Genomic DNA, 18,408 nt, shown 5'->3' with positions numbered 1-18,408 from the left:
TTTACACAAAGGTAGCATGAAGTCTAATAAAGTTGATGGCATAAGTGATGAGAAAATGATGAAGAGATCAAATCGAATTGCCTCGGCGGCGGCGGTGGCTCGGCGATTGAGTGGAACTCCTTTTGTTGATTGATCTTGTGGATGTGAAGTTAAGAAGCAAAAGATGCTTTTGAATTCATTAAATTGGGTGGATGAGTGATCTGGTGGGTGAACAAGAATAGGTCTTGAAATGCGCATGCAACTTTCACTGCTGATAATAGAAATAGATTTGACGGCTCTAATAGGAAGTCCACGGTGTAGACTGAAATATGTCAAATCATTAATTGATTAGAGAAGCGCATATAATCCTCGACATAACTAGCATTATCTGTAAAAGAACATCGTGATCAACAGTGTGTGGAGTTGGAAATTGTCATTATCCACCCTTAAGTGAGATCATGGCTGGAGGGTTTATCGCGAATCGGTTTAAAACTTATTTTTATTGCATTAGCAGTAAATGCGTATATTGTTGATATACATGGATAAATTGTGTTAGAAAGTCTCACACTAGAGAAGAGCAGTTACAATATCATAATTGGCTCATAATTCGAAAGTTTAAAAGTTTTAATTGAAGACGAGTCCAACAAGATATGTTGACGAGCTCGAAATTGATTTTTTCTTAGCAATATCCCCGATGACGATATCAGCCTTCTGCTGTGCACTCCCTGTGTGCTGTGCACTCCCTGTATACACATCATATCTTTTCAAATGGTGGAAGTTTTTGTTTTCTCTTTGTAGTGATTGAACCTCTGACTTTTAATTAATCTACCACCTAGCCCACGTTTTGAAAATGCTTCAATACTTTTTCCACTGGCAGTGAAGAATGTTCGTATCATCGCCTGCTTGGATTTCCTGCAGGACTAATGCCTCGTTTGTTTAGTCGTAAACATCACTTAAATTTGGGAGGACTGGTCGAGGTTGAATTTCTTTGAAAGTAGAATTGTGAAGATGTCTAATAAGACCCATATATTAATGGTTCAAATAGGAGTACCTCTAAAGGCTGTTTAGCTTTGATCTATATCGAAATCTGTCTTTCCAAATTACATAGCAACAAAATATGGCTCACGTTTAGTCTTCCTTCTCTTTATGGTCGTGATCGCTCTGTAAGTTCATGAACAACTACTTCAATGGCAAGTCCATGAACAATAGTTTCCTATCATATGAGATAGAGTTTCGCTCGGGATCTTATTCAAATGGTCTTTCTTTCACTTTGAAGATGCAAACATCTACATATGAATATGTCGAGGGTAACATTTGAATTCCAATAATGTAGGACAAAATTCTAACTAGAGCTTCCCTCTTCCATTCTTCATTCCTTGGACGCAAAGAAACCCTGATCATATCCTGCATTCAAAAACAAAGGTGAATGATTTATCCAACGTCAAACTTGTTTTAGTATCAAATTAGAGAGAGAGAGAGAGAGAGAGAGAGAGAGAGAGAGAGAGATGTAGAACAATTAGAAATTTTACTGGATATATTCGGCGTTGATTTTGGCGGAGGCAGATTTGGAGATGGTGGAGAAGGCATTGGTGGACAAGAGAATGGTGGAGGGGCACGGAGACCTGGGGCAGTAGTCCACGACGGTGACGTCAACCGTGCCGTCCTTGCATGGCCTGTTGCTGCCACTCAGGCACCGCAGCCGGTACCGTCGCCCGCAGGCGGCTCCGTTGTCCCACAACCCTTCGCTCACCGCCACGAACAGGTTCCCCGGCGGAAACTGGTCTGCCCTATAACCATTACATCTGGTTGCTGCCACCCAAAAAATTAAAAAATGACGGAAAAAAACAAGATTATGACCGTCATATTATCCTACAGAAGAATTATTTTATGTGTGGAGCTTTGACATATGACAATATGAGAAAGTCATTCTGTTGTTTGTGTGGGGATATTTTATGAAATGTCACGTGTCATTCTGGCCTTGTTGGAAATTCGAATCTCTTGGATAAACTTATATTGCATTCTTGTAAACAATGCACAACGTCACGTACGACGGTATTTCCCATTCTCTTCAGCCAGTGTGCCAAACAAAAAATCATCCTACGAGTAACCCTAAACTAAATCTTGCTGGCTGAATCAGTTTGAAGACTGAAAAAGGGAGAAGAAAAGGAAGATGTAACGCGGGTTTTGTACTCACGGGTGTATGGCGGGTCGTAGGAAGAAGCAGTGCCTACGTCTCCAAGAACGAACAAGCCCATGTCTATGCTCATTAAGCTCATGCATACAACTATTGCCATTACTATCTGGCCCATCTTTCTTCGTAGCAAAATTTGAAACTCGATCTTGCAAATTTGGGTAGACAAACTTGTCGACTATTTATAGCCCCTCTCTCTCTCTCTCTCTCTCTCTCTCTCTCTCTCTCTCTCTCTCTCTCTCTCTCTCTCTCTCTCTAAAAATGACCAAAACGCACGATGAGAACGAGTCGTATTTTGCCGTCGGGAACTTGAATACCGCATGCATATGCACTTATCTTTTCTGACGGGTCCGCACCCCGCAGATTCTCCAACTTTCATAGGCTCGCCGGAATTTTATCGTTTCTTCTCTCTTCCCCTTTTGGGATGAAGATGTTATCTTTAAGACTTCGAGTCTTTGAACTTTTTGAGATGCTCACGTGGAGCGTTGCTACATTGCATCACCCATGATGCAGCACTAGAAAGTGGTGAGAAGAGAACTTATGACTACTACAAAAGGTGGGTTACAGCCCATGAAATATGTGAAAATTATTGAAAAAATGTTATAAACCTATTGTAAGGATAATCATTCGGTCATAAACTTTTCAATTATGTCAATTTAATTCTGAACCTTTTGACGATTTGCTAATGTAATCATTCCGACTAATTTTGACCGAAAATCACTGACGTAAACATAGTACAGTCGGCACTAACATAGATACATTTGTAAAAAAAATTTCTGAAAAAATTGTTGAAAGGACTACATTGGCAAATTATCAAAAGATTTAGGAGTAAATTGACCAAAATAAATAGTTTAGAACTGAATTGGTATCCATACATTAAATTTGAAATTTTTTCTTGGATAATTTTTCCACCAAAAAATTCAAAACAAATCTGTGGGAGTACAAGTGCTTTCACGGGGATTGATGGATTATATAAAGCCCTTCATCATTCGATGATTCTCGCGCAACATTCTATGCATCCATCACCCTACGTCCATGAGTATGTAATGGTCCATAGACAACGCATTCAACTTTTCTGAGCACGAGTTCAATGCCCCATTGGTGCAAACTTAAGATTTAGAAACGTGGGTCACCTCGACATCTTAGGACATCCTTGAACACTCTGTTTAGATTAGATGCGTGTGTTAATCTGTGCTTATCTGGACATCATTTTCCCTCCCCACTTCAATGCAATCTACAAAAGATCCTCGTTAGTGACATATCTTAATCTGAAATTCCGTTGACCATCCATTGGTATTATGCTCAAGGGGTCCTTTCATTCAGTGGGCGACCCCCACTTGTGTTCTTGTTTGTCTGTTGTGTTTTTGAAATTATACAAGGAACATGTGTTTGATCCCGTTAGTTTTGTAGGCTTTTGGATCCATTTGGAAAACCCACATTACAAAAGAGAGAGCTTAGTTTTTAGGAAAAAAGCTTTGGATTTCACTGGTATATATTGCTTCCCTTAACAATATTTCCATGGATGAAGATTGAATTCGAATATGTGTCTAAAGTACTATTGCTGTTAATTAACCTCCCCGATTGAAGCTCCATCCGTAACTGTTGTATGACGGAGCCGTCCCTAACTATCGTATGGTGGAGAGTATGTAAAGGGAAAAGTAGTGAATTGAAATGACCAACCATCCAACTATTATGTGCTGCAAGTTATACAAAATTAACCTAGAATAGTTAACTGATCCATTAGCATTGTTCATGGACCTTAATTAACTCATTAGGGCCTGCTAATGGATCCAATGTGTAGCCACGCCAGGAAAATATTGGGTGCAGAGATCATCTGATTGAGATGAGAACCTTAAGGTGCTCTTTTTCCCTTCATAACTATACCTTATGACATGTAGCTTTTGGGCATGAGAAACTGTTGATCAATGACAAAGTGTCGATCCACAAGGTTGGTAACTTTGGATCTATATTATCTGCACCTGCCAACTGACAGATCTATAGATTGGGGCCATCTGAAGTTAAACCATCAATCTCCCTACTTTCCTGGTGAGGACTATATGGTTGTGACTCTGTCATCTACTTTTCCAAGTCCAACTGTCCAAGTATATGGTCAATTGGTAGGAAACTAATCAGTAATCACCACCTTATTTGGGCCATTTCTGTTGTTGGGCCTTGGAAGAAATGAACATGGACTCCAACTACTGCACGAATTCTCTCTTGCTTTTAAGTTTTTCGGCCGTTCCTAACCTAGCTTTCACAAAAATGAACACTTGGGCAAACTACTGTACGAATTCTCTCTTGCTTTTAAGTTTTTCGGCCGTTCCTAACCCACCTTTCAAAAAAATGAACACTTGGGCAAACTACTGCAGCAGCAGTCCCTAAAGGACGTCTTGAAACCTAGAGCATAAACACAAGCCGGCAAGCTTTCGAACGATGGTCGGTTCTCAAGGCAACCGATTCTATTTACTGTCCAAAAAGAGTTAAGTCTATCACATTTCCGTAAAAGCTTGACAATATTTGACATGATATCTTGTGATATGATGATGGTAAATGTACATTGACAAATTCGATATTGGCGAATTCAATTCACTCTGACTAAAGAGAATATCAAAGATAAATCGAAAATTTTTATGCTGGTAATTAGATCCAATGGAGAGTACTAGAATAATTTTCAAAAATACAAAACACGTCGTGAATCGAAATTAGAGATGTCAGGATTACTTATCCTATGATAAGCACTCAAATGGTACCTTTTGTTGATGAGATACCACCCTCGCCTTAATATTTTTTCCCCCAAATGTAAGCACTTCCCCTCACCAGTTATAGAGAATGGAAATAAAAACCCCCCCAAGAGATTATGAAATCTTTAAAATGTGTCCTTTTACGAATAATATTCAAATGGAAAAATATCCCAGCGTGCAATCACAGCCTCCTCCGTCTGTGTAGCATGAAGTCACGGAGGGAGAAAGAGAATGCGTAGCTCTGCTCCACCATCCTTTGAAGAGACGACGTAGCCAAAAACACACCCAATATAAAAAAACACACGCTTGAGCAGCGACACAACACTGCGCCGAAAGGAAAGGATTCACCTACCCCTCTTCGTTCTTTGCAAGTTTTCAACTAAAAAACCTCTGTCCCTTGTTGTTTATTTTAATATAGCTATCACCGTCTCTTCTCTCGAATTCTTCACGCCAGATACCCAGGAACCGGATCTTCCAACTAGCATTTCCCCTTATTCCCTATTGTGCTCCTTGCTTTACTCCATCCACCACTTTCGAATCGAGTGCTCAAATTTCTGCCTTTACCTGTTCATTAAAAATCCCATCTTTCCCTTCTTATTTACTTCCAATGGATATGCAACCATGAAACATTGTTCTGGGTGTTCATCGAATCCCACTAGGAAGCGTTTTTCTGCGGTTTTGCTCGGTGGGTAGAGGAAGAATCCCAGGTTTGTGTTGCCAAAGTTGGCATTTTTGCCTCTTCTGATTCGTGAAAAGCAGTGGGATTCTTAGTTTATTGACGAGGTTTTAGTAGATGGGCAAGAAAGCAGCTCATTTGTTTGACGATTATAACGATGGGGTTTTGTCTATTAGCGGTTTGGGGTCACAATGGTGTCGCCAGGATGATGAATTCTATCCTGGAGGTGGATTGTTTGCCAGTGTTGGTCAAATGGGGAGGAATTTGGGCGTTACGCCGAATCCTCCCAACCCTGCGGAAACAGGTGGTGGTGGTGGTGGTGGTGGCGGCGGCATAAAGATGCCCTATGTTGAATTATTGGTGAAGTATGTGTCGATGCCTAAGGGAGTTGGGATACTGGGTGTTCCCGAGGAGGAAGGGACAGTGAAGAAGAAAAATATTGGGCTCAGACTGAAAATAAAGGTTAAAAATCCTTCCTTGAGGAGGTTGATTAGTGGTGCGATTGCTGGGGCAGTTTCGCGAACCGCTGTGGCCCCTCTGGAGACGATTAGAACGCATTTGATGGTTGGGAGTAGTGGGCATTCCACTACTGAGGTCTTTCGTGATATTATGAAGCATGATGGTTGGAAGGGCTTGTTTAGAGGTAATTTGGTGAATGTGATTCGGGTTGCTCCTAGCAAGGCCATTGAGGTAAACGGGAGTTTCTTTTTGTTTTTCTTTGCTTAATTTTAGTGTTTTAGCCACTTTGTGGCCATTGAGATGTTATTTGTTTGACTGGTGCTTCGGAGCATTTAGTTGTTGACCTCGTTATCATTTTGGTAGATATGAATATTTCTAATGACTTGATCATTCAGGAGATCACCATGCGTTGTTTCCTATGTTACAATATGGAAAATCTATCCAGCATCCATGTAATCTGAATTGTCAGTATTTATTATGGTTTTCCCTACCTGATGTTCCTGTCAACTGTCATTAAGGTTTGTGCATGACTGCTAGACTGTTGTTTTCAATCTGTTGTCCACTGCTGTGAATATTTGTATAACTTATATAAGTAGTGCGCTGCTTGTTGTGGGCGTAAGTTTTGCTTTGTTGGGCTTTTTGGAAATTAATCAATGGTCATGAGATCTTCATTTATTCCTCGTAAGTTCTATGCATTGCATGACTTCGTTCAGTTTCTCTTGGCTTTTCTGGGTTGTTGAGGGAAAAGGTGATGCTCATCTTGAATGTGATTTCTCTGGCAAATGAGTGGCAAAAATCTTTTGTTACTTCTTAGACCTCGCTTTCTAGTCTTTCTTCTGTTGCACTTCTGAGCTGCTTGTGTTTCTTATTCTAGCGACAGCTCATGCGACTCGTGAGCTGACTTTATTCCTGCATTTTATTATGTTTTTAAGAGGTTCTCCGTATATGCATATATAGGTAATCAGCATATCAATGTATAATTAAGATTGTATTCATGACATTCTGGTTTTTAGTCTTCTCTACAAGCTTTGTACATTGTTTCCCCAGTATGACAGCTTCTCTCTATATTCTGCCTGGAAAATGTGTCTCCTTTCTGCAATGATGCTCTCTTTCATTTAGTCACCTGTAAACAATCTTATCATATGAATTTTCTTTCTTTCATCTCTTTGGAGCTTCGCTGTCATTGCGGATCTATTCATGATGTGCTATGTATCCTTGTGGATTTAACTAATGCCCAAGATTTCTCTTGGTTCCTTGTATCCTTGCTCCTTGGTTTAATCTCTCCAGCTTCTACAATCCCTTAATTTTCAATTGAACTTCTGGTCCCATGTATTGCAGCTATTTGCTTATGATACGGTCAACAAACAGTTGTCGCATAAACCTGGGGAACAACCAAAGCTTCCGCTTCCTGCCTCCTTAATTGCAGGTGCCTGTGCTGGTGTGAGCTCAACAATATGCACATATCCTCTTGAGTTGGTCAAAACTCGACTCACCATCCAGGTATAGTGCCACGTCATTGCTAACACGATATGATTGAATCTTGTCATTGCTAACACGATACGGTTGCCTTCCCTGTGGCAGAGGGGAGTTTACGATGGTATGCTTGATGCGTTCTTGAAGATAATGAGGGACGAGGGACCCGCAGAATTATATAGAGGCCTTGCCCCTAGTCTTATCGGAGTGATTCCATATGCTGCCACCAACTATTTTGCTTACGACACATTGAGAAAAGCGTATCGGAAGTTTTTTAAGCAAGAGCAGATTGGGAACATTGAGACCCTTCTCATCGGATCATTAGCTGGCGCTATTTCAAGTAGTGCGACTTTCCCATTGGAGGTAGCTCGGAAGCATATGCAAGTGGGAGCACTCAGCGGAAGGCAGGTGTACAAAAATGTGATTCACGCTCTTGCTAGTATACTTGAGCAGGAAGGGGTTGGAGGGCTATATAGAGGTTTAGGCCCTAGTTGCATGAAGTTGGTGCCCGCTGCCGGGATATCTTTCATGTGTTACGAAGCGTGCAAGAGGATTCTGGTTGAGGACAATGAAGAGGCTTGATCACATAAATGACAAGAAAAAAAGCGAGGTCTTTTGCTTTGGGTCATCTACAGAAAGGGTGGAGGAAGATGACTACTTCATATACTGCGGCTGAATCGTTTTTCTTTATGTTCTTTTTCATTTTCTCATAGGATTTCTTAGGAAGAATTCTTCAAGGAAGTTATTGTTACCAAGGTCGGTACTACATACACTCGCAAAGATATCGAAGGGGTTTTTACTTTTCTTTCGGAGTTTTTTGTGTGTTTCTGAAGAAGGCACTGGTATGTTTGAGTATGCAAGTACCGCCTTTCGTGAGAAGATGAATTGGCAAGAGTTGAACCAAGAAAGATGGCCGGTTTGTTTAAGAACATGCCGATTGAGATGCAATGTTTTGCGCAGGTGCTGCTTTGAGCGTGCATAAATCTCTCGGAGTACCTCGCACAAGGAAGCTTTTTAGATTGTCGGTTTAAATGAATAATAGTACCATGTTCGGAATCTGATGTTTCAGTTTCAGGTATGAGTAACTTAAGCTTTCTTCGACAGAACAATGCTCGGTATTAAACGATCCTGTCGTATATTGATTTTGTTTCCGATGCAAACTTTGGCTGGTCACACTGCAAGACAAGCTCTTGCTGCGGCACCGAGGGGCTGCTATTAAGTAAGAAATTGAAAAGCGGCGATAATTCGACCCGTCGAGTCTGAATTTGAAGATGTACAAAGAGCACATCAGCATTGCGTTGCGTTTCAATTATCAGTAATGTGAGAACGAGGCTTAACCGACGTGCAGGAAATGCTTTCCGTAGAGACTTGCGTTGACAAGATACCTGTTGACAATTTGAAAGAGAATGGCGGGAACAGCGATAAAAACTTGACCAATGAACTTGTTCTATATTCAACCTTTAAGTGCTGGATTAAGTTCGAAAGTGCTACATCCTCGTGATAAAACAACAAATTACTGCACAATAAATAACAACAGACAAATCAAAGGTTCGGGATGCCTATATTGATCCGACACGGACACTGCGAAAAGGACACGACAAAAAATGACATTCTCTGTTTTTCTGTTTTCCAGCCAGCTTCTTCCCGGATGAAAGCATTGCCTCAATGATGCAAGTGACTTTGGGTGGCAATGAGAATCTTGTTATATACATAAAAGAACAACAAGCATGTGAAGATGGCTACCGCCCCAGGCGAGTATGATACAATTAGCAGTTGATGCCGCATTGACCATTTGCAGCAGATTTCGTGGAGTCCGAGGTGAAAGGGTCAATCCGTACCCAGAGCAATGAGAATATGGAAGCAAGAAGGATAGACCACACAATAACAATAGTAGGAGTACGATTCTGCCGGCCCAACAGACCCTTCAGGAATGGGTAAAGGTGAGCAATAACCCATATGGCGAAGAACAGCTTGCCGAACAGTGGACCCCATGACTGATACCCGCTGTTAATCGCATAAGACACACCTGCTACAATGCCAACCATGTTTACAATAAGAACTGTGGTTGGAGGGATGAGAAGCGATGTCCATTTGAACACATAAAGCTCAGCAAAGTCTCCATCTTCATCAGCTGCTTTCGAAGTGACTGTGAAGTTGGTATCAATGCCAGCAAGCACTTTAAGAAGCCCTTGGAACACAGCGAAAAGGTGAGCAGATGTACCACCAATGACCCAGAACTGCTCGTTCCTCCACCAATCGTCAATGCTGACACCACTCCAACGGAGCTCAAGAATACCGGTCGCGAAAATTGAGACGAAGAGGAGAATGAACCACATGCTAGCAAAGTTGCTTATCTGCAATTTTTTATAACATTGGGTCAGTCATCGGATGAAACAAAAGAGGAAACAATCTTTAATTACGCTGAAATTACTAACATGTAGCTCTAGATAGTCTAGCATAGAGTCACTATAACAAGAGTATCTAATAAAAATGGAAACTAGCATAGTATTGAGCACTCTTTTGTCAATGTATACTTTAAACAGTTAAATGATGCAGAAGAGCCAGGACTACCTGCTACATTGCTTTGAAGGTAAAAAACAAATGCAGATAAATGTCATTAAGGATCATGATCATACTCTAAAAAATACAAAGAAGAGTCCACCTGTGAAAAGGAGGATTTTGGTGACCACATGGTAAGGGCTACTAGAATATGGTTGACTTGGGGCTTATTTACTTAACTATGTCAAAAGGCCTATGTTTGCTGGCAAGCAGCTGAATGTTATTCAACCACCATAGCTGTTGGAATGATGTTTAGGCAGCTTCTTTGACCAATGTTTCCTAATGGTTTCTCATCCATCTCAAGCTTTATTAACACAGAAATGCGGAGCCAATTGAAAACTGAATATTAAGAGAACAATAACTCCATACCATAGAGGTGGGGATGCAAGGATCAGATGACAGAAGTAAAGAAGACCAAAGCAGAGCGAACATAAATAACATACAACAAACCAAAGCAGCACATAAGATTGAATTATCTACATTTAAGAGAGGTGTATCACTTACCTCAGGTATAATAAATTTATTCGTGAGAAGACAAAATGCAGGAAGCATACAATACGCAATCAGCGGTATTGAGGTGAGGGGATACACAATTGTATTGATGTACGCCAATCTCTCCAAGAGCCTCAATCTCCCATTATATCCATACCATATAGGACAATGCCTGCTTAGCAAAATCTCAATTGACCCCAAGGCCCACCTGAGAACCTGGTTTAAACGATCAGAAAGATTGATGGGAGCAGACCCCTTGAATGCTGGGCGAGGAGGCATACAATAGATTGAAATCCAGCCACGAGCATGCATCTTAAATCCGGTCAAAATATCTTCTGTAACAGAACCATATATCCATCCAATCTGTTTGTAGAAAGTACATCGAGTCAATTCCTACTATATGACATGAAATTTTACTGCTGGAGTAGAGATCGTATAACATACCTCTTTGCCCCAGTCAGTCTTGTCCTCATAGCCACAGCTAATAACATGGATGGCTTCTTTCAAAAGCGTTGCAGGATTGGTAGATGGTGGTAGGCCACCCTGTTCCATGAAAGTAGCTGCAATGAAAACTGGAGACTGACCAAATCTTTTCTCTAGACTTTTCTGAGACATCAGGAGCGACCTCTCATCATCATACCCTACGAAACAAATTGGTGCCATCAACATGACATCACACTTAGCAAAGGTAATATTAAGTTAGTCTAACAACTAAGTAACATCAAAAGAGAGCAACATTATTTTGTTTATTCTAAAGTTTAAGGTGGTCCTCGAAGGGCAAGGGAAGATAGCCCAATCTAATATCTATTCAGGCTAGTTTCAACAGTAATCATGGAGTAATTCCAGGCATCTGGACCAGTATAGGTCTGTTCTCTTACGTCCAAAGATACGGAAGGAAACTCAAAATTAAATCAAGACCTACCTTCAACCCCCTCCTCAACATCTTCCATATTGAAAATTGGAATGGTGGATTCAGTTCTTTTCATTGCTCTTTTCTTGTCAATGTACTTCTTATCGCCACCCTTCCCCTTCTTTCTCGAACCGCAACAACTCTTTACAACAATATTGGGTTCCAGATCTTCCTCAGTCAATACAGGGTCATATCCATAAAGGGCTTGCCTGTTGAAACAACATCCAGTTCCAACATAGACAGGGCCTTGGATGCCATCGAGCCCTTTCAAGTTAATCTGCATTCAGATCATGAATATGAAAATCTAGCACAGAAAAAAGGCAACAAATGAACATAAATAACTAGCATATTGGAAATAGGATAAAGATGAAGAGACACCTACATCAAAGAAGACAATGTTGCGGTTAGCATATCGATCATGCAAGTCAATCCCATCAAAACGTTGTGGGAACTGCACATAGCACGTCTTCTTTCCATAAGCAGGATCCATCATGAAACACATTGCTTCTTTCAGTGCTTTACTGTTATTAAAGTAGTGATCACAGTCAACGTTCAAAAGATATGCTCCATTGGTTAGGACGGCCGAAACGCGGATCTACATGACATAAAACAGAAAGTTATACATTCAGAAATGCCAAAAAATAACAAGCAGATCTAACCAGTATCTCCAGCGGATAAGAACAACATTCAGAAAAGCAGCAATGCAGCAAAATCAAACTCTAATATTTGTTTCTCAATATGAAGAGAAATAGTGTTTTTACTATAAGCTAGAGACAGCACTATCAACATTATGATCCCACACAAGAAAAAAAAATAAATCATAACTGATCCTTGAAAAAAAGAATTTCACGTTAAACTGAAAGCACAAAAAGAATAGGCTTCGGTAAGGAAGTGTAAACTTGGAATGCAATTTCTCGAACCAAGAGATCCATTAATCAGGATCCTAATGCATATAGATACAGATTTCAATGCAAGCAAGCAATGAAGAACCTAAATAAAGAATCTAAACTGAAAAACTAAATCACAACAACACCCACCAACATACATTCATGTGTTTGCAATTACAGCTGTCAGCCTGTCACTAAAAGAGACACAAGACAAGAAAAGCCACATAAGATGTATAGAGATGACAAACCAAAGCATTCATGGCTCCAGCTTTCTTGTGATGTTGGAATCCAGGTCGCTTTTCACGAGAAACATAAACAAGTCGAGGTAGCTCATTTCCATCAGTATCCAGTCCCCCACTGTGGCCCAGGAAAACCTATTATTTTGGACAACAAAAAGAAAACATTAACCAGACACATAAGAGAGGATAGGGTTGATTTAAATGCTTCTGGAATACTGGATAAGAGTGTATACCTGGATCATTCCAGGATGATCCCTGGAGTTATTTCCAGGCCAGGGAGTGCCATCCTGCATTGTCCACCCTTCTTCTGGCATCTTTTGTGCCTTTGCAACCAAAGCATTGATTCGCACCTTGAACTCCTCATATTCTCTCTACAAAACACATGATCAGACAATTTTACATTATATATACCTAAACAATTTGTAATAGATAATGCATCTGACTAATAGCCACATTGTCGATAGGCAAACCACTAAATCAATTTTGCCTTTCCCGAGAAACTGAGTCACAAAGGTAAAATATGTGATATTTGGACCTTCCCAATGACCTTCATTTCAGTTTTAGTGCTTTTCTAGACAAGGACCACAAGGTGAAGAAAAAAGAACAAGGACTAAAAGGTATCTGAGGAGAGGAGCAAGAGAATTGGCAAAGCATTCACAAAACTATCCAAGTCCATTACATGTCTTTACACTATGCATGCAGGTCAAGTATGACAAGCATGATACGGTTACAGACAGGAACGCAGTCGGTGACTATGTTTAGGCTCCTACGACAGCATGCAAGCACCAACTACCCAGTACATCCCATAACTCACCTTCATTGCCCTGCGTTCTTTTACAAAAGAAGGCTGTATCTTGTCCTTCAAGTAATCTATTTTCTGGGCAAAGTAGAATTCTGGAGCTCGTGGCTCAATGTTGTGCTTTTTGCAGAAGGGCACCCACTTCCTTGCAAACTCAGCAGTTTCAGAGAGGGCTTCAAAAGTCAACATCGCAGACCCATCATCAGAGACATAACATGACACTTTGTCGACAGGGTAATCCACTGCAAGTATGGACAAGACAGTGTTCGCTGTTATGAGGGGAGGTTCTTTCAAAGGATCCACAGTACTCACAAAGACATCGACAGGAGCCAACTGTGAAGGTTCCCCTTCACGATCATATCTACAAAACAAAAAACAAATTATGGTGATGATGTACCCAGAAAGATTAGCCTCACTCTAAAGTTTAACTCAAACAGCAGTTCAGCGCACACAACATAAACTGAATGAGCAACACTACCTCAAAGCGAGCCTGTCAAGGTATGTTTCCCTATTGATGGGCGACCATTTTGGGAACTGATCCAAAAGCCAGGATAATGCAAACCAAATCTCACAAATAACCGATGTAAGCCACAAAGGATAAGCACCTTTCACTGGGTGTGTTGTACGATACTGTAGGAAAAACCCCAAAATAATCAACCGAAGGATAATTACAACACGGTAAGGAGTGAGGTGAGACGACGCTATAGGCACCACACGACTCATTGGTTGACGAGCATCATCAGCCCTGCAAGAAAAATACATCAACAAATATGATATAGGCATCACACGACTCAATGCAAAGCAAAGATATGAATATCAACCAATTAAACATGATCTTCATACAGATCAGGTGTCAGATTCACAGGTCGAGAAAGCGTCATTTTTGCAGATCTGTTTGTTAGGTGGACTATGAGCAGGATGGAGGCTAGTAGGTTAGAAAGTCAATTCCATAGCATTTCTAGTTTATTATTAAGCAGAAACTCGTCACTCTTAAAATCTGACCAAAATCAAAAGCCCCTCCCAAAGAATTTGCAATTTCTCCTCTTTCAAAAGAATAAAGTTCAGCAATCGCTTGCATGGATCTTAAACACCACGACAGCCATCGCCCAAACATTGAATCTGCATGTCTATCCGACCGAAAAGGCGACTATGCTGAAGCTGGAGGTTGCGCTAGATTTAATTTCGTCAAAATAAATAAGCAAACACAACAAGCAAGGTCAAAGAATAATGAAAATAAATAAATAAATATTGATAGATAATGTTGCCGAAGGTACAATTTATTAATAGTTATTATTTCAAAACACACTTACATTTGAAGTTCTTCTCCATTAGAGCCAGTGCCTTCTATGTCTCCTTTCCCTTCATGATATTTGTTTGGCATCTGCGTCATATTCTTCTCTTGTTTAAGTTTCCATCCTTCAACCCTCTCCTTCCAGTCAACATTTCCGAGGCCATAAGTATTCAAATCCTTTGATGGATCCACAATTCTCACAGGAACTGTTATGCCAAAGAAACAGGCAACAAACCTAAGCAACGCACATCTTTTCAAATATTAGAGCACAAAGTACAGAAGTTACTGTAAAACCTGGCTGTCTAGGATCAACATAGGGAAGCGAGTGCACGTGTTTATCAGAAGGGCCCAGAGGTCCAGATGTAGTCCTTACAGATTGGTTGTCAGGTGTAGCACAGGGGATTTCACCAGACATCTGTAAATTTTTAGGTAGAAAGGAAGACAATAATGTAGCTTTTTTGTTGACTGTTCAACAACATATTTAACAAGGTGTACTGAATCACACAAAAGCAAATAATGTTTAATGTGGAAGAAACAAACAACAGAAGCCAATAGCGGTAACTGTATTATTTCCACGCCCAATGTAAAGCTACCAGATAATACTGACAACATTTTTATTCAGTAATCTCGTGAGCACGACTAGAGCAAACTAGAAGCCATGAGAACATACTTAATAGGAAAAGATCATATATCTCTAGCAAACAATAAAATCCAGAAATATAAAAACTATAGTTGATATAATATCCAAGAAGTTTATCATGTAAAATGTACGTAATGGAAATGTACATGACGTTGAGAAGTCATCAGACTGCGATTAGTTGCGTACCGGCTGCCCATTGGTTAGAAGAGGGATTGGATGTTGAGATTCATGTCTAGAAGAAGAAGAAAGATCTGGATCTTCTCCCTGCCATTGTCGCCTTGCAGCGCTGGTTCCCTGGGCATAATTGAACTCATTCTCCAGGTCATCGACCTCATCCTCATCATCATCTCCATCAACTCGAGGACTACCTGTGACAAGAAGACCACGTTAACTTCATCACTTATATGTAGACCACACAATGAAATAGGACACTGACAGAACCATTGCCGAATAAGCTGACCTTTGTGCCTCTTATATCGAGACTTGCACTGAGGACATGATTGATTACCATCTTTCCTCTCATACTCATAACAAGGACGGCACACAGGGAATGCACACTCATTGCAAGCCACAAAAACATCGCCGTTGGCAGTAAGTCCAACTGTATCACCACATATCTGACAGATCTGGCCATTCAAATTTTTCAGGGGTTTGGGCTGCACCATAAATACAATTACCAATCATCAGACTCCATCGTAGATAGAAACTAGTGACTTATGCTTTACATCTTCTCCACCCTCATATAGCGATTTCATACAACGAGGAAATTGAGCACAAATTGCGTTAAAATATTGTGGAAATTGGTGACTGCATGCGAGCTGAAGTGAGAAAGAATGCATTTCAACCAATGTCATTGCACTTTCAATCATCAAAACAAGAGCAAGGACTTACTCGTACTTTGATTGTAAATCTTCCGGTGAGTTAAAACAACTACAGTGATGCACAAGTAAGCTGAAATCTCTTAAATTTGAAAGAGATAAGACACGCGAAACAATATCTTTCAATTGGATTGTAAAACAGTGATGTCCACATCGAAGAGTCGGAACTATTCCGCCTCTGAAGCAGTAATACTTACAAAAGAAATGAATTATCTAGATCTCAGCTTCTTGCCCCAATATTAAATCGAACAAGATACCCAGTAATTCTTCCACAGAAGAACATAAACTTCATTAGAAGAAGAGTAAGCAAATGAAACAACCAAGATCTGGCAACCCCAAGTGAGAGCAACAGAGAAAAGGAAGACAACTCGCATCGTTGACTAAGACAGTTCAAACCCGACTCTGCCACGACCCCCATCACAAAACTAAGCATCGAATCGCAAACAGAAGAATTAGATTTCCAGAATCGCTACAGAATCCAAGTCGACCGATCTTCGAACCAAAAAAGAAAAAAGAAAACTCCACGGCCCCAGACAGTGAGCACAGCACAAGACCGACCGACCGACAGAGCTACCGACACTCCGATCCACACATTGCTACCACCGGCAGCCGAAGGTCCAGCGTACAAGATCCGGAATTAGGAAGCTAAACGGTCAACCCAGAGCAGAGCTCGAGCTCACAAGCCAGCCTCGGGGCAAGCAACGCCCAGATCAACACAATCCGAATGCTACCCAAAATTTCTGAGCACCCACGAGACGGAACTAAACCCGATTCGAAAGCGAAAAGAAAGACGAGGAAGACGAATCGAGCAGAGCAAGACAGACAACTCACTCCACCCTCCGAGTCGTGACGAATCCGGACCAGCTCGTTCCTCTTGTACGACCCAGCGACCAGGCCGGCATTAGCCTCCATCCTCGCTCAGACCCACCAATCAAAGATGGAGCGGGAGAGATCTGGCCGACGAGAGAGAGAGAGGAACTGGAACTCTTCTTCGCCTCCTCAGCACGCCATGCCTCTCTGTAGCGCACACACTGCTCTGCTCTCTCTCGGCTTCTTCTCGATCTCCTCTGGCTTTTCGGTCCAGCTATATCCGTCGATGGTTTGTCGTTTTTATCGTTCGGGCCGTCGTTTTCCATAATTGAGCTCCATTTCTTTTTTTTTATTCCCGGACGTTGAGGTGAGGAGCCCCCTCCACCGGATGAGCGAGTAGCCGGCGGCTCGGCTCGCTTTCTCGCTCGGCCTGCGGCTCGGCTCGTGAGGGCGCGGAGCGAGTCGAGTCGGATGGATCCGTCTGCCCGTGGGGAATTTGGGATTTTCCTAAATAAGTAATATTTAAATATTTTTTCCTTTTTTTTATCGGAAAATATTTTCTTCTTTGGTGCGGTTATAATCACTCTTGTATAAATTGCCTTGGCCTCCTTTTAACAGAAGATCAAGTGCCTAACCCTATCCATTAAGATCACAGTTTTAGAAAATTTGTATTTACCGCATTTTTCTAATCCTAATTTCTTCTTCCCCTGTAGTTAGTAAACATAGCCTCGGGAACTATCTACTATTTGACACGGTTTAGTTCGTAGCATTATGTTAATAAATAGACGAATTGTCATTGTCCAATGTTGTTCTGGTTTAATTACTATAAAAGATACATATGCTTAAGTTACTTTTGAACGTGAACGGTGATTTCTTCTATTCGTGTGTAAAGATCCTAAAACACAACATGCATTTATTGGATATATATATAACGTCGAGTTTGAGTTATTGAAATAAGATGTATATATTTTTCACATCTATAAACTTGAAAGTTAAGAGTAACCGTTACGGGGAGATGGGGGATTCGATCCCCACATCCAGAAATGAAGGTATCTATGGGTTTATTTCTAATTTCTGTGTATAGAAACTCGTTATTGTAAGAAAAGAAAATTTCAAAGAGTTGTATCGACTTCTTTTGTTTGGATTAGAGAAATAAAAAGCCTTTACATACAATTAAACTCAAATGCCATGCATTCCCTCTAAAGAGATTATGAATATCCATTAGTGGTTGTCCGATAAAAATATAATTATGATTTCATCAAGTCGGGTCGAGTTAATCTTCATCATTGAAAAGTTTATATCACCGAAAAATCATCTACGCCTCTAAATTAGCTAGTTGTCTAGATGAAGGTAAACTAATGAACGTTGGAATTTTTTATTTTAT

At 40.7% G+C, this 18,408-nt stretch overlaps 3 protein-coding genes across 3 annotated transcripts; 1 reads left to right on the top strand and 2 right to left on the bottom strand.

The window, feature by feature from the left end:
- Positions 1-1,222: 1,222 nt before the first annotated feature.
- Positions 1,223-2,332, bottom strand: LOC115662224 (EG45-like domain containing protein). The gene is made up of 3 exons (XM_056310950.1): positions 2,174-2,332; positions 1,509-1,788; positions 1,223-1,383 (listed from the first exon to the last, which is right to left on the bottom strand). The coding sequence occupies exons 1-3, from the start codon at positions 2,286-2,288 to the stop codon at positions 1,377-1,379; spliced, it is 402 nt and encodes a 133-aa protein (XP_056166925.1). The 5' UTR covers positions 2,289-2,332; the 3' UTR covers positions 1,223-1,376.
- Positions 2,333-5,135: 2,803 nt separating this feature from the next.
- On the top strand, positions 5,136-8,328 carry LOC115662226 (adenine nucleotide transporter BT1, chloroplastic/mitochondrial-like). The gene is made up of 3 exons (XM_056310949.1): positions 5,136-6,277; positions 7,385-7,546; positions 7,628-8,328. Exons 1-3 carry the CDS (start codon positions 5,705-5,707, stop codon positions 8,099-8,101), a joined length of 1,209 nt encoding a protein of 402 aa, XP_056166924.1. The 5' UTR covers positions 5,136-5,704; the 3' UTR covers positions 8,102-8,328.
- Positions 8,329-8,948: 620 nt separating this feature from the next.
- LOC115662225 (cellulose synthase A catalytic subunit 1 [UDP-forming]) lies at positions 8,949-17,305 on the bottom strand. Its single transcript, XM_030584396.2, has 14 exons — positions 17,046-17,305; positions 15,797-15,992; positions 15,523-15,704; positions 14,991-15,111; positions 14,716-14,902; positions 13,884-14,150; positions 13,421-13,766; positions 12,840-12,977; positions 12,616-12,741; positions 11,863-12,075; positions 11,493-11,757; positions 11,015-11,211; positions 10,583-10,933; positions 8,949-9,873 (listed from the first exon to the last, which is right to left on the bottom strand). Exons 1-14 carry the CDS (start codon positions 17,124-17,126, stop codon positions 9,286-9,288), a joined length of 3,258 nt encoding a protein of 1,085 aa, XP_030440256.1. The 5' UTR covers positions 17,127-17,305; the 3' UTR covers positions 8,949-9,285.
- Between the last annotated feature and the right edge of the window lie 1,103 nt (positions 17,306-18,408).

This window comes from Syzygium oleosum, unplaced genomic scaffold, assembly GCF_021117445.2.
Source record: "Syzygium oleosum isolate NSW1041296 unplaced genomic scaffold, Sole_v2.1 Sole_v2.04, whole genome shotgun sequence".
NCBI classification, from domain to species: Eukaryota; Viridiplantae; Streptophyta; class Magnoliopsida; order Myrtales; family Myrtaceae; genus Syzygium; species Syzygium oleosum.
Note: the sequence above shows the minus strand (reverse complement) of the source record. Positions and strands in the feature narration are given on the sequence as shown.

Excerpts from the sequence above, each read along its gene's own strand:
- LOC115662224 (XM_056310950.1), bottom strand. The coding sequence starts at position 2,288 with ATGGGCCAGATAGTAATGGCAATAGTTGTATGCATGAGCTTAATGAGC. Across the intron at positions 1,789-2,173 it reads CTACGACCCGCCATACACCC|CAACCAGATGTAATGGTTAT; the intron begins GTGAGTACAAAA and ends TTTGGGTGGCAG.
- LOC115662226 (XM_056310949.1), top strand. The coding sequence starts at position 5,705 with ATGGGCAAGAAAGCAGCTCATTTGTTTGACGATTATAACGATGGGGTT. Across the intron at positions 6,278-7,384 it reads CTCCTAGCAAGGCCATTGAG|CTATTTGCTTATGATACGGT; the intron begins GTAAACGGGAGT and ends CATGTATTGCAG. Across the intron at positions 7,547-7,627 it reads AAACTCGACTCACCATCCAG|AGGGGAGTTTACGATGGTAT; the intron begins GTATAGTGCCAC and ends TCCCTGTGGCAG.
- LOC115662225 (XM_030584396.2), bottom strand. The coding sequence starts at position 17,126 with ATGGAGGCTAATGCCGGCCTGGTCGCTGGGTCGTACAAGAGGAACGAG. Across the intron at positions 12,978-13,420 it reads AAGAACGCAGGGCAATGAAG|AGAGAATATGAGGAGTTCAA; the intron begins GTGAGTTATGGG and ends TGTGTTTTGTAG. Across the intron at positions 10,934-11,014 it reads AGACTGACTGGGGCAAAGAG|ATTGGATGGATATATGGTTC; the intron begins GTATGTTATACG and ends TTCTACAAACAG.